This window comes from Anser brachyrhynchus (genome assembly GCF_964034855.1).
Source record: "Anser brachyrhynchus genome assembly, chromosome: 1".
NCBI classification, from domain to species: Eukaryota; Metazoa; Chordata; class Aves; order Anseriformes; family Anatidae; genus Anser; species Anser brachyrhynchus.
Genome location: NC_137694.1, coordinates 29160336 through 29176315, shown reverse-complemented (window position 1 = coordinate 29176315; position 15980 = coordinate 29160336). Strand labels below are relative to the sequence as shown.

Sequence of the window (15980 nt, the reverse complement as noted above, 5' to 3'; positions counted from 1 at the left end):
CAGCAGGGCTTGGGAGCTGGTATGGGTCAGGCACAGGCTCAGCAGGCAGGCTGGATGCAGGTGCCCTGGTTTGTAGGTCAGGGTGTAATGCTACAGCTGCGAGAGACAAAACTGACCAGCCCTGAAGCCTCTCTGCAGCTCTAGGTCTGCAAAGCCTGTTCCCCTGGCCACAGCTCTGGATCAGGCCCAACTGTTAGTATTTCTTTTCCTCCTGGCTTTCCTTTTTTTCTTCTGCCATTTCCTTCCTGGAAAATAAGTAGCCTTTCTCTAAGGATAAAATCTTCATACTCTTTTGCAAGGCAGAATAAATCGTTAGGGCTTTCAGTAATATAAACCTGATCCGTCAGGTTTTTTCCCCCTCCCCATCTCTCTTAATGGATCTCATGCATTTATAATACACTCAGTACCACGGTATCTAGGGACCTTATGCACAATTTATAAAGCAAACTTTTTTTTGCAAAAACTTTCTACTTGTCTTCTGGCTATTGCCAATCTCTGAATCAGGCTGTTCTCTTTGATTTACAAAGGAAGCGAGTTTTCTGTTTTACGGTCTGACACAGACTGTTTTCCAGTATCCTGGCCTTGTGTCTGGGGGATGGCAAAGTCAGGTTCACATTGCTTTATTTTAGCAGCAGATATTAATTATAGAACTGTCTGTCATCAACAGAGCTTGATACGTTTCTCCGTCAGCTTCAGCATGGGCATAAGTCAGCACTGGCAGCTCCCTAGCTCAGTTCAAGGCAGTAACTGAGGTAGGAACCCAAAAATATTTCAATGTACCCTGCGATGGTGATACTATTACTACAGAGAAAATTGAGTGTTAATGAGGACTGAAATTTTAAGTTGCCGTATCATTGGTTGCAAGCAGCTGCATGCATGGATTTGGAGCAGCTTCCTACCTGGTATCCTGAGCAGTGTGTCTGTTCCCTTGCAAGGTGACTGACCCTTCACAAATGCCTGAGGTGTGCATCTGGTTGTGCGAGGATGTTGCCCTCGGTTTGGGTCTGGAATCTCTGAAGGTGAGCTCTGTAACACTGAAGGCCTTTTGTCTGGATCCAGCTTTTTAATCTCCAGGCTTGTGAGAGCATGTTTGTATTTCACTCCGTAGTGACGGTGCACAATGTATTCAAGAGCTGATGAAGCCCAGCTGAGGACTGCGCTGGATCAGTAGGGAACAGGGATCAAAGCCTTTGTACTTGTTGCCAAATCAACGTGCTTGATTTTTACTTGTTAATTTATTTGCTACAAAATGTTAGTCTTTTTTTAATATTAGCATTTTTCATCCTACATACTAGTCAAGTGCAACTAAATACTGTATTATCAATGAGTCTGTTTTATCTTCTTTCCTAACCAACAATTGCATGATTTCAACAACAGAAGGCTTTCTGAAAACAGGTCCATGTTCAAGAGAGGTGAATTTGAATAGCTTTTTAAAAGTAAGTTCTTATGCCACAGTAATGGCATAAATAAAACCTATTTACTAGGTGTTCTAGGTTATGTTGTTTTCCAACACAAATATGTAACAGCACCTAAGGAGAAACATGATTTGAACATTTTTAAGTTCATAAGGATCTTTGAGTCAAATCTGATTTTTTTTTTTTTTCCTTCATTGTCCGGTTGGTGTCTTAAAGCACTGCTAATGGTGCAGTGACTCCCTCCACAGCTCTGGATACTGGATGGGCACTGCCGTGCCCATCACCTGCCCCTCACGCTAGCAGCTCTGCTTCTCTGGCATTTCCCCCTGCAGTCTTCTCTGAGAGGGTCACAGCCCAGCCCCAGCTTGTTACGAGTGATGGTAGGAGTGTTTCATGAGGAGGGAGGGCAAGAACATCCCTAGTAGTTTTTTAAGAGGAATAAATGTGCAGATTTGACCTCTTCATCACTGTACACCATCACAGTTTCTTTCTGCTTTGTTTTCCCAGGCTTGATCTAATTCAAACAGGAACCCTCCATTAACTTTAGAGTCAGATCTTACCGGAGATGACAAGTTTGAACAAATACAAATACATCAATGAAATCTTCAGTTAAGACTCTAAAAAGTAATGTCTCAAAGCACAAGTAACGCTTTTACTAGCTTGTTGACTAAATTATAAAAAATGAGAAGGTAAAGGGCATGTTAATAATTTCAGTTAATATTTATCATTTCTATTAAATTGTTAAGCTACAGATAATCCTTAGTGTTTTCAGTAAGCCCCATTGCACCTTCTATCTAAAAAAAGAACTCTGAAACAAGATGTACACAAAAAAAAACAGCCAAACAAAAAAATACGTAATTCAAGATGGAGCACAGAGTTTTTGGAAGTGATAAATAAAAACATGAAGTGGAAATGAGCATCCAAAACAGCAAAATATATTTAAGCAATATAACAAATACACAAAAAAATCTATTTACAGATTTAAAAACAGTATCTCCAGTAAAAATCTTCCCACAGAAAGGTATTTGTACACAAGAAATTTAACCCAGTTACATCGTCCACTGCTGGCACCATAGATGCTTACAGCTAGCATAGCATTAATTATGTCTTTGCAAAATAAAGGGAAAGCTTAATAAAACTGATGAAGTTTCTAGGAAAAACTGAAGGCCGGACAACAACAATCACAAGGCATGCAAAGCATAATGAACAGCAAATACTTAACTCTGGTAGTGCAAAAATTAAGAAGATGGCTTTTATTCCCATACTTGTTCAGAAAAGAAACCATTACTGTGAATTTGCAATTTGAATTTCTTTTAAAGACAAAAGTTTGTAGGACTTAGTGCTTTTGCGTGTTTCAGCAAGGTTGATAATGTATGGGAAGTAAATGAAAGAAAGTCAACGTAAGATTGATATAAATTTATAGCAACCTTTATAACAAAATTTCTGAAAGTACAGTACAGACAAGCATCTTGAAAAAAAAAAGAAAAAAGTTTAGACCTCAAGCTACCCTTCTCAATCCATATATGTAAATCCATATAATAAATTCTTGAGCATCTCAAGCGTAACTTGCATGTCAATGATAGCATATGTAACATTCTTTGGAATTAGGTCTAAATTTCTCTTTCAGGCTTTGCCTCCGTATTTCATACAGAGCACAGCAGAGGGATAATCTCTCACTGCCATGAGGAGCTTCTGGTGTATTGTCTCCCATAATGTGCACGTGGGGCTGAGCCAGGCAGAGACCCATGGAATTGCTTGAGTACCAGGCACCAGAGGAGAGTTCTGCCTTCACTTGGTCCTTGCCTGGGAACATGGGCCATGGCAGGATGTCTTGATATTAATTAGTGTAGAAGTGGTGAATTAATACTGCTGAATTCCTGAGGCTCATCATCCTACACCCTGGATTTTGAATGACAAAATACAGTCTCTTTGTCCAAAAAGGCCTCACAGTTTTCAATGGCTGTAAACATATATTTTAGATTAAAAAGGCATTTTCACCATGCCTTTGCTTTAAAAAATAAAATCAAAAGTAGGTATAACCTTAGTTAATGTTAATATTATTACAAATTCAGAAAACTAGAGTTAATTGTGAAAACTGAAACAAATCTGAAAACACGATTGGTTTTGCAAATAACCTTTTTGCAGATTGAAGAGCTGACTCTTCATTTAATTTTTAACAAACTGCTAAAGATCACACAGTCTATCCTACAGAAAAACCTAACAGTTTAATAAATATGCTGGAAACCACTTAATACACTGAGGCAAAAGTTCAGCACCAAATGTTGTGTTTGTTCTGTACAAAACTGTGTATCACGACACTGCAGAGCAGATTTTCACTTTAGTCTACTTACAGTTCCCAGCATAGGTCAGAAATCCCACGCTTTTCAGTTCCTCTTGTCATACAAAGATACAGACAACGTTCATAAAGATGTAACAGTAGAAGCAAGAGAGCAAGATGTACCCGCTGTAGTTAGCAAGAAGTGTTATGATTGATGTTCTAAACTTTTTCAAAAATAAAAAGGACTAATTTCTTGATTTTCAAATGTTGGGATTGTACACGTGTGCAACACCACAAAGCGTACTACCTTGGCGGCTTAGTTATTTAGCTTCTGACTTACAGTATTTGGGCAAACAAGACAAAAAAAGCTACACAGCTTCTCTGACTGAAGAGCACCAAGACAAGATTTCCAGAGTCCCATCCAACTCTGTAACTGAAGGACTAAGACCAGGACCTTGTGGCTGGGAGAACAGAGTTGAGGAACATTTAGGATTCAGTGCTGGCTTATGGGAATAATTTTTCTGACAAGCTGCTTGCTCATAGATTTAATACTTTTGGAGGTGAACCCATCTGTCTAATCCCAGACTCAACATTTTACAGGACTGAGGTCTTAGGCACAGCAAAGACTTCAGATAAATGTGGAAGCAAGGCAGCATTTGTATCTCTTATTTTTTATCAATAGACTAGTTTCTTACTTAAATTCCTTGTTTTTTTTGTTGTTGTTGCTGATTTTTACTTCAGAGTAGCTTTTCAAAAATACAAACAGATAAGAGCCTGAAAAAGACAGAACCACCCTGACCAGTGAGGAAAAAACCTCTCAGTGCACTTTTAACTCCATCAGAACATTACAAGATTGTCTGATTTCCTTGTTTTCTGTAGCAAATTTCCACTGATGGCAGTAGAGAACGAGGCAAGAGCTGAAGATGTAAAAGCAAATAAAACAAGATTCCTGGCAGCTACTTATCTACAATGACTATTCATTCTTCTCTTTTAATTTTTGGCTCAGTGCTATTTTATAATAGCCTTGATCCCACCAACCAATTTCAAGGACATAAATATTGATTTCAAGATTAGCTTGTTTCCCTTCCCGTATTTGAACCTTATAGGGGATATAAATGACAAATAAGCATGCTCTAACATTCATAGGAGCTCCTGTCTGTCATACTGGTGATTCTGAACAAAGGCTGCTTGAAGTAACACATATGAACATGCAACTGTCACAAAAATGCATGGTCATAGTAAGTCTCTTACATATGTACATACAGTCCAGTAACAAAACGCAAATATTATAGTCCTAGCCTCTTCTGTTTAAGACTGGAGTTTCTAACTGTTGCATATACTTTAGCTGCTCAAAGAGCTGAACAAAGTGAGTGTAGCAGATTTATTCAGAGAAAATAGTCATACAAAAAGTTGCAAATGCTTTGAAGTGAGAAAGTTCCCAGAGCTCTCACTTCATTTCCTCTTTGGTTCCTAATTAGGATTTGACGAGTTTGAAACCCTGTCCTGTGTCCAGCACTGTGGGAAGAAACCAACTCATTTTCAATCTTTTCAAGCACCTGAAACACGCTTTACAGACCCAAAACATATTGAGACCACAAAACCAGTTTGCCAAATGCACTAATGGATAGGTAATACGCGGGAAATAAATCATCCAGTGTTTGGCAATATCGCTTCCCGTTGGCAAATGCAACGTGTAGTCACTCCAGTGTTTTGACACACCATACACTGCTTTCACTGTACGACCCTTTTCAGACCAGCTGATGTTGCTGTCAGGGTTACAGTTGTACTCAACCCATTGCCTGGTGAAGTCGCCAAGCTGTGGAGGGTCTGCTTCCTCAACGTCTACAACCTTGGCCAATTCTGCTCCTTGCACTGCGATGTACTGGTCGTTTACTTTCCTTACTTCTTTAACCCAAGGCTGAGAGTTCTCACAGTCTAGAACAATGATGAGTCGGGAACAAAAAGTGCCATTCTTTTCTCTCCACCACTCCAAAAGTGTGTCAAGTCGTAAAGCATCACCACCTGCAACAAGGAAATACGTTTAACGTTAACATGAAGAAACTGAAAACTGTATAGAATTTTAACTGTGACACTTGCAATTCGAGTGTCCAATTTCTCATGCTCCATCTCAGCTCACGTTCCAGCTATGCTTTGAAAGAGCACGTTTTTATTAAGCGAAGTTACCTATAGTGGGGATTCCTTCTGCCTAGAGTAGCGGATACTTCAGGATCTACGTAACTTTGAAAAGCAGACTACTTACTCAAGTGCCCAAGGAAAATACCTTGCACACAAGTGAACTCCCCTGGCTCCACAGTGACTATTAATGTGAAGAAATTATGTCTACGTTTTAGCAAGTTGGAGCTATGATACAGATTTACAGCAAAAACACCAGTTTGAAAATGTCAGCTTTTTAAAAAAAAATTAAGATGACTTTCAAAAGAGGTAGAAAAACATTATTTAAAATAACTGCATTTCAACTCCATAGCGATTTTCATTGTGTAGCATAAGTACATTTAGTAGTGTTTAAAATCTTGTTACTAGGAACTGAACTGCACAGATAAATCTCAAGCAGAGTAGCTGCATATTTCAGCACTCACATTTCTGTCTATAAGGGGTGACAAAAAAGTGCTTCAAATTAATAGCTTGGAGTTAAGGCTTTGAGCCTGATATTGCAGTTATAGTAAAAGCAAAATTACAGGGTTACAACTTTCTCCAAAACAAATGCAAACCTGGAAAAAATAGCATCAAAGAAAATCATAAGAATATACAAACGTACAGTAATGACAGTCTTGGTACATGATCCCCACATTGCTGTACTTACAATATTTACAATAGCGCGTATTTACAATAGAGATTTGTATAGAAGCCAGTTTCCTTTTTTTCCTAGGTAAGCCTTCTGTGTCAATTACCAGTAAAATGGATTTGTTAACATTTGAAAGGCTTGTAAGTAAACTTTATTTTGGTGTAACTATGCAGGGGTAAACTGTGCAAAGAAAACCAGCTCATCCTTCATACACACACAAACACACCCTCCGTTTCTAACCCTACCGACATCAAACACATGCATTGATCAGCTGGCACAAGATTCCGGCACCAAGCTGAGGAAGAAATCCATGTGTCTGGCCACATCTGGCTCTTCGGCAGGCTTCACAGGCAGTTAAGCTGACAATTCAGCAACACAGACACCACCTCAGCAGCCCAGCTCTTGCCTTAGCATTCACGGAGAATAACATGACCTCCCAGGTCGTTTGACTGCCCATGCTTTATGCATGACTAGTTAACAGTTTCTTTTATACACTGCTGTGTTACATCCCACCTTCCAACAACAGAGAAACATCATTAGTGAACTAAAGAATCCAGTAAGCCTCCTTTAAAGGATGTCATTATAAAGCAAAGACTACAGGCTACTGCTGTGCTGTAGCAGTGCCTAAGCCAGCAGTAAGATGCTCCTTTCTCTGTCAGATCCAAACGTTGTGTTTCCTGGTTGCCATCCCTCTTAACCCTCTCCAGAGGCCAGAGGATGGCACACACTGCAGGTGATAACGACCAGATGTTCCATCTGCCACAAAATGCCACTGCCCAGCATACAGTACTTGCAGTACCATTATACAACCAAATATCCTTAGTCTTTTCAGTTTATACTTCAGGTTACGTTCAGGAGCAGTGCTATCTGGCAGGATTATCAAGTTATGCTCCATAATGTATCTAACTCTCACAATGGGAAACTGAGCACAAAAAAGGATTCGAGACAAGCACCAACTGCTTGTTCCTTTCCTTTCTGTGACTACAGATTATCTCAGAGTAGAAGCTGAAGATGTGCTCGAATAGAGAACTGAGAAGGAACTGCTAAGAAAGCTGAAAACCACCACATTTATACACTATATTGTTATCACACTAACTTTTTATTGCAACTGGTACCTTCACCCTTATCTGAAAAGTAAAGACAGAGTTTAATACAGACTATTGCTCTCTGAACAGGTACACAGAGATCTCAGCTCCTCCGCCACCCTCCAAGCTGGCCAGATGTATGCCATGATCTGGAAGCTGTAGAATTTCTGCATCAGCTTTCATCTGTACATAAACTAGCAGTGTATGCTGCCGGCTGGAGCCCTGGCAGGAGGCAGTCTTGCAGTTAGCAGGCTCCACACCTTGTGTGGACATGCCTGGCAATTGCACAGGGTGGCAGGTGATCTCAGGAACAAGACCACCCTACTCTCAGAGAAGTAATTCAGCCATATTGGCACACACTGCATTATATCACTCCTGCTAACTGAGAACTGCTGTGGCTTTTTTAATCCGCTGATACAGATGAAGCCTGTGAGAAAAAATATGCATTGCTCTTCAGCAGGTGTAGTACTTCAGGCCTGGAATTGCACCAAAACAGGTGTTTGGCCTCCAGATGAAGACTGACCTGTGGCTGAACAGCTCAGCATGACCACACGCAAAGCTCCAATCTGTCTACACTGCTCAAGAGCACGTGCTCCTGTAGAGAGACTGCTGACAAGCAGACAGCAGCTCACAGGCAAAGTACTATCTGTGAAAATGAATTCTGTTCCAGGAAGAAAACAAGTTGCAAATTTTCGAAGTTATTAGAAGATTCACTTTTTGCACACAGAAGAATCAGAAGCCCCATTCCATACAGCAAGAGAGCAAGGCTAAGCCCATCAGTAATGTGAAAGCCTCACAGGTTTACCAAAGAACAATTTTTACACAGCCGAGATAGAACTGCATTATTACAAAGAGATCAAAAATGGGACAGAAGAGGGAAAAGTAGTGAAGTCTATGCCGAACATATGATTAGGCATTAAAACAACCCTTTATACATGCATTTGTAGTCTTGAGGCTACATTGCACCCACAGTGACTGCCAAACTCTAGGATGTCAGCAAACCATAGTTCCTTCCATGATACAAGGTTTGCTGTATTAGAAGACCTGCTTTTCTAGCACGGGATTTACACCTGCTTCCTACCGCTTTGATTAACTCTTCTATAAAATACAGAGTACATCTTAAGGACACACACAGAGTACATCTTAAGGACACACATGCAGCCCTTCATGACAGAGTAGCTGTCACAGCAATACAGAATGCTGTATAATTCACTCATAAGTAAGTGTGCTGGTTCTGCCATGTCCAGGGAATGAGAAGAGATTATTCTTGTTCAATACAGTGAACAAATATTCCTCAAAATACAGGGAAAATCTGTATTTAGAGCAGGAGGGTGTCGTTTCGATATTACTTTTCTGGAATAAAAACCTGATCATTAAAGGCAACTTTCTTTAAAGGCAACTTCTTGAGCTGTAAGTGGAATAAGAAATCATGTTTAAACTTGTAAGCATACATTTGGGGTCAACAATAATCAGACAATTTTTAGAACAACTGTAAGAACAGTTAGTTTCAGAAGGACTTTTATCAAAGTGACTAAATACTAAAAAATGATATAGAGGTTCACACAGTAACATACCCGACTGTCATACAGAGAAAGGTAAGGAAAGAGCTGCTTCTTTAGATCGAGTTAACTGCGTGGAACAGGGGCTTCTGCATTCCTGCATTCTTTCCAGTAGTAGTAGTAGTCATCCTGCAACATTGCTTATTTTGATGATTCATTGTAATTCCTTGAATTTCTCAACAGTCATGTTCTGTGTATTACCCATTCCTTTCTTCCTTCCCTGCCAGGAGCTCATATGAACTTGCACTCTTAAGACTGGTGGTTCTCACTATCTGATAGTTCAGAATGACTAAGTGGGATCAACACTGAAGTTTTGCAATATTTTTTCTTTCTTTTTATAAGAAATAATTCAACGATTTGTAAGGTTTAGAAATGCCAAAACTACTAACAGAAAAAAATCACAAAACAGTTACCTGCCAGTGCCCATTCACCAGTGCCATGTGAGTGACCACTGTAATATAAAATATAGGTATCATGTCTGGGTCCATCTGCAGTCCGAAGTTCAAGAAAAGTCTTGATCTTGGAGTGAAGGGTATCAAAGGACAGTCCACTCGTAGAGTAGTCACAGCCGTACGTCTCAATCATGTGATACGCAAAAAATCTTTGGATGGCATTAAGCATGCCTGTAGACCTCAGGTTTAACTCTTGCACATGATCAGGTGGAAGAAGAGTTGGCTGGCCATCAGGACTAAAGAGAAGCAAACCAGTTATGATCAACAACAATTTCGTGTTTAGAGGACTTTTAGCAATTGGCAATTTTTTTTCTTCCCCTGTGAAATATTTTCTCCTCTATGAAGTAGCACTGCTGTAAATTCAAATTGACTTGAAATGTACAGCTTTCAAACAATGCCAAATACTGTAGTTAAGTGAGGAGCCACTATCTCCTCTTCCCATCACACTTGTTCCACTTCAAAGTGTAGTCTTTACTCAACCCCATACAGGTAAGTGGCAGGGAGAGAGAGAGAGCGTCTTTGCACTTAACGCTTGCTCTGCCTGCACTCTGAACTTGCTGAACGAAGACGAGCAGTGATGTGAACATGCTGGGCTTCAACTATTTTGTCCCACTGAGAGTACACTGCCTTCAGACAGGCATTTGTTCACTCACAATTGGAATGAAGTGCAGGGAGAATGAATGCTTATCTGCACCAAAAAAGTATTGCAAACGAGTTTCCAACAATAGACAAGGAGAAATGCAAGTACACATTTTACTCAGATATTTTGAATTCATATATCTCTGTTCCAAAATAGCTTTTATTCAATATGGAACTCACTTATGCAGATAGAGTAATTCTTACTTGTGTGTGTTGTTCAGATGCTGATCTTTCAGCATCAGAAGCAAGTTTCAGATAACGGCATTCACTGCTTAGAAAATGAAAGTTTTAAGAAAATGATGAACTGGACCTGGAACAACCCAGGTATATACAGGTATGTGTGCATATATACCTCAACATGAATACATAATCAACGAGACTCGGGATTACAAAATGCATGCTTTTATGTATATTATAGCTACAGTCTTCATAGCTATTCATTAGTCCTGACAGTAAGAGATTTGGTTCTTCAAGACACCAAGTGGAATCAGTTACTCATTCTTTCTGAAAGATGACAGAAATGAAAAGGAAAATACAAAATTTGTCTATTAATTAAATTTGTATTTTCTTATTGAAAAAATACAAGCAACACCATTGGATTGCCTCTATTAGCTAACAGCTCACTTACACTACTGTGAGGTTGAAGTGCATGGTAACTATACCTGCAAAAGTTGGTGGGAATCACAACAGCATACCCAACACACGTTCCGCCCAGGCAGTTTCCCAATTCATGAAAAAGCCCATGAGCCATGGATTCCAGAGGCAAAACAATGAGAAAGGCGCTCATGAAGATCCCATTGGTTGGCTAAAAAGAAAGAAAAATATATATAGAGAGAGATTTAGGTATGGCATGAAAAACCCTCCTGTATGCTGGGTATGGTTTTTAATAATAATTCCCTGTGTTTGATCAAACATAACTGGGTCCTGAAACATGGAACGTGAGTTATTATACGTAATGTAGACTTATTTTTCCACATACGTTACACAGTGAAGTACTCTAAAGAGAAATGGAAGCTCAATTTGGATATCTGGGGAGAAGGTGGCTGGCAAGCAGGGATCACTCTTCTGAAAGGAATGCATTTGAAATCACTGACAGCACAGGATTTAGGTTTGAAAACCCTGATCATAGCTTAGCTTTTAAGCAGAGAAATCACATGCCACAAAATTATTTATGTGCATAAAATAAGTACATTGGTAAATATCAGCAGGATCAGGACTTAATCAGTAGAGTACTGCACAGAATATCACGTACCTAGCATAAGATGACAACATACTATATTGCATCATTAAAAATACACATTTAACTATTCTTGCTTTTTAATGCCAAGAGATTTTAAAAATATTCTTAGTGCAGACTATTTAACGTGTCACACAAAGGATGACTTATGCGAACATTAAGAACATTATTGCAATTAAAAAGACAATTCTTTATCAGCTACACAATATCAGATGAGAAAGAAAATCTACTATGGGACTTCGTAGTGCCCACACAGCTAATGCCCTACCTGAAACTTTCCTGTTTTGTAGATAGAAACCAGTTTTGGAAAAGATTACTTCAGTTAACACTCACTGATACATAAATCACTTCTGAGAAAAAAAGTTTCACAAGTTATGTTGCAACCACTAGTACTAGTAAATGGTACGGTTATTCATGGAATCATAGAATCCCGGAACGGTTTGGGCTGGAAGGGACCTCAAAGACCACCCATCTCCAACCCCTGCCATGGGCAGGGACACCTCCCACCAGACCAGGCTGCCCAAAGCCCCATCCAGCCTGGCCTTGAGCACCTCCAGGGATGGGGCATCCACAGCTTTTCTGGGAAACCCGTTCCAGTGCCTCAGCACCTTCACAGTAAAGAATTTATTCCTAATATCTAATCTAAACCTACCCTCTTGTAGTTTAAAGCCATTCCCCCTTGTCCTATCACTACACTCCCTGACAAAGAGTCCCTCTCCAGCTTTCCTGTAGGCCCCCTTTGGGTACTGGAAGGCTGCTATAAGGAATATTAAGTATTCATCCTTATGTAGCAAAGGAAATATATTCATACCTTATAGCCTTCTGCCTTTAGAACAGTCTTATGACCTCCCAACCACAACTATTTTTGTGCCCTCATTGCATAAATCTACAATATTAATGGCTATTTATTTATTTAAAAAAAAATGAAACTGGATATTCCCTTATTGTTTAACAGTCTCAGTGATTTGATGAGGGCTGGTAGTTCATTTTACACACAGACAAAACAATTTATAATTTGGAAAGTAAATGAGACTGAAAGAATGACACCTAAACGGAGTCAGTTCTTGTCAGCACACAGCACTAACTTAAAAATACTCAGTTTTTAAGAACTGAAATACTGCATGGCTTTGCAAGTGTTACTTATCTAATGTGCCTCCTGTGCTAAGAAACAGTACTGTGTTTGCTGAGCGTCCCAGTTTTAAATAGTGCCCCATTGTACTCCTGACAGAAAAACTTCACTTCTGTGTCCTTGAAACAGTGACAGCAATACTTTTACCACAAATAAACACCAGAATCCAGTATTACCTGATAACTAACTGGTAACTGATAACTGGTAGCACTCCTCTCAAATAACTGATAACTTAACTGATAGCGTCACTCTCAAATTCCACTACCTGAAGCCACTAGAAGATGATATCCAGAACCAATGATGCTTTATTGAATTTGCTACAAATGAGAAGTTTGTTTGTCTCGTTTCTAGTGCTGAAAAGTGAGGCCACGACACAGAGCAGACGTCAAATCAGAACAGCCAAGGAGAGCTTCCCGTTACCCACAGCCCTGCACACCTCATCAGAAAAGTGCTCGTAAATCTGCTAACCGCTTGGCTACAAAACCAGCCCAGATACAGTGAGTCTGTAAAAGGTGCTAATGCTCTTGTTAATACTGCACTCAGATTTCGTGTGGTATAATGGCAACTGATTTGGTGCTAATAATTTCAGTCCACATGGAGTAATGCATGCCTATGAAGCGCACATACATTATAGGAGATTCTTAATCAGTTTTATATACATCATTTTCTTAGCCATCTTGGGAGGTATCTTGCATCACTCCAGATACATTCCTTTCCCATTCCCAGTCTTGCCTACTGCTCAGAGGGTCAGGATCAATGAGTGAGTTAGGTTAAGTTAGGTATTTGGGGCATGTGCAGAGAAGCTTTCAGCTAGTAATTCTTGAGTTGTGTCAGAGAATAAGGATTTTCAGAGCAATTTCCCCAAAACACAGTGTAACAATTATGGTGCAACCTGAACTTGTTCTGTTGTAAATTAGGAGAGAAAAAAAAATATATATTTTTTTCCAAATGCATCAGCAGAAAGTTTTTGTTGCTCAGTTTCCTAAATATGCTCTGAAAAGGAAAAGGACTCAATAAAAGTTTTTTAAAAAGTCATGTTAACATTCATTCTATAGAAAGTTGTTAAAGTATAACGCAGTGAGGAAATTGTGGAGCTCTCTGGCTAAACTAGTTTCAAGATTTGAAGACTTACTTTTGAAACTGTAGAAGCCTGAAGGTAACTTGCCTTAAGTTATTATGCAGAAATTGAAGGGCTCATCTGGGAAAGCTTCCTATTTATGATCAGTCTGAGGATTTTCGAAACCTTGGAAAGACTGAATGCACGGACCGTGAAGTATTATAACCCATTTTTAGAACTACGGCAAATTCAGCTTCTCCATCATATGATGTATACGACTTTTTTGGATCTTGTTATAACAAACTGCTCTTACATTGCATTAGTGTTTTGATCTGAGCGAACTTATTACAAAATAAAAAAAATACACCTGCCCATAAAAAGTACAGCTACCAGAATATCATAAAAATACTATTGTATCATTACTTGCTATGACTTTTTATTTTAAAAGTTTTCTTTCAAACTGCTATGTTGTTCTAAACACAACCTGCACTCCCCAAGCCCCTAAAACACACAAGTCAGTAAGCCTACAGAGTGTTCTGCAGTAACAGAACTTGAGATTATCAAAAAGGTTAAGAGTTTTCACCAAATTTCTGACTGAGTCTGATTTCTAAAAAAAAAAAAAAATACTTACTTTTAATTGCTGGAAGTATTCCTACTAATACAAAGCTACCAGCAGGAAAATTCACAAGTACTTGTCAGATAAAGGCCCTATATAGAAATGGTAAGGATCGCCTCCTATCATAGGATGGCTTGGGTTGGAAGGGACCTTAAAGACCATCCAACTCAAAGCCCCTGCCACGGGCAGGGATGCCACCCACTAGACCAGGTTGCTCAGAGCCCCATCCAGCCTGGCCTTGAACACCTCCAGGGATGGGGCATCCACAGCTTCTCTGGGCAACCTGTGCCAGTGCCTCACCACCCTCTGAGAGAAATATTTCCTCCTAACCTCTAATCTAAATCTTCCCTCTTTTAGTTTAAAACCATTCCCCTTTGCCCTATCATTATCTACCCCAGTAAAGAGTCCTCTATTTTATTTTTTTTTATAAGACCCCTTTAAATACTGAAAGATTGCAATGAGGTCTCCCCAGAGCTTTTTCTTCTCCAGGCTGAACAGTCCCAGCTCTCTCAGCCTGTCTTCATAGGAGAGGTGCTCCAGCCTCTGATCATCATGATGATCCATGTCTCTCTGTATCCTGCTTTTAATTTGTACCATATATTAAAGAGGAAAGGGAAATGCATTCTATAGTGTTATGAGTCAAATCTGCTCCATCTGAAGTTTCAAATTCATCTTCATTTACTGGCCATCTTATGTTATGAAATAGAGAAGTATGTTGTTAGGATGGATATTTCACATGCATGGGCATCTCTGTAATGTAAAGATGCTGGCACTTGCTGTCAGCACTTCTTCAACAATTTTGATTTAGAAGAAATATATCACTAAATAATATAAGAATGATTAATAGTGTTTAGAGCAGCTCTGTAGTAAGATAATAAAATATTAATTTAGTGCTGCAAAAAAAAAAGTAAAAGTAAAAAAAATAATTTAGTGCTGCATTTTAAAACATCTAAACTATAACAACTTGAAATAGCAAAAAAAAAAATTAAAAACAAAACTAATTAAGCTACTAATTACTGTAAATCTTAAGACAGGTCACTCTTTTAAGATAACAGATAAGATGCAAGGTCGAGACTTACTAATTCCAAAAGATTTGATGACTGGTCCTTAATGCAGCAGATGGCCGTGCATACATAGCCGGGGCCACAAAGGGATTCTGTTCTTTCATCTGCTCAACCCATTTCCACTCTGGTTTCGACTGCACTGGCAAACTTGGCCTAAAGTAGCTCTCTGTACTCCGAGTGCCCATTGACCCCAGGCTGCGCCAAAAGCAAACAGAACACAGGGACCCTCCCAGCAACGCCACTGAAAGCATATGAAACCATTTCATCTTTTTGTCTTTGGTGGTGGTGGTTGTTTTTGTCTGTTTGCCTTTGTCTGTCTTCTTCTAAATGAGTACTTCTGAAATATACAGTGAGTTCTCATTTCAAAGAACAGGGAAAAATAAAATAATAAAATAAAATCAAATACTTCTTGCCTTTGACTACTGAAGTGACAGACAACGAAAGATGGGTGAGATTCGCAAGCAGTACTATCTTTCCCCTTCCTTTAGCTTTTCAAGCAACATTTTATGGTTAAATGTTGCTTTGTTAAAACACCAGAAGTTACAGGTACTTTGTACCCTAAATATATAATTTTATATTCATGGATAGGACAACTCCATTCCCAAGGAGAAAACCACTGTTGAAAGTGAAGCAATTCTGATAGAGT

At 39.2% G+C, this 15980-nt stretch overlaps 1 protein-coding gene and 1 long non-coding RNA gene across 6 annotated transcripts in view; one reads left to right on the top strand and one right to left on the bottom strand.

Annotated features, from left to right (window-relative positions):
• LOC308181085 overlaps positions 1–2945 on the top strand; it is an 11488-nt gene extending 8543 nt beyond the window's left edge. For all 5 annotated transcript variants that reach the window (XR_013941314.1, XR_013941315.1, XR_013941316.1 and 2 more), the window contains 2 exons: positions 936–1019; positions 1109–2945. This is a non-coding gene — a long non-coding RNA (uncharacterized lncRNA). The remainder of the gene's footprint in view (positions 1–935; positions 1020–1108) is intronic.
• TMEM168 (transmembrane protein 168) overlaps positions 2335–15980 on the bottom strand; it is a 26435-nt gene continuing 12789 nt past the window's right edge. Inside the window, exons 3-5 of the mRNA XM_080563667.1 lie at positions 10894–11036; positions 9554–9828; positions 2335–5715 (exon numbers count right to left, since the gene is read on the bottom strand). Coding sequence (XP_080419793.1) covers positions 5168–5715; positions 9554–9828; positions 10894–11036 — 966 coding nt within the window. The 3' untranslated portion in view covers positions 2335–5167. The remainder of the gene's footprint in view (positions 5716–9553; positions 9829–10893; positions 11037–15980) is intronic.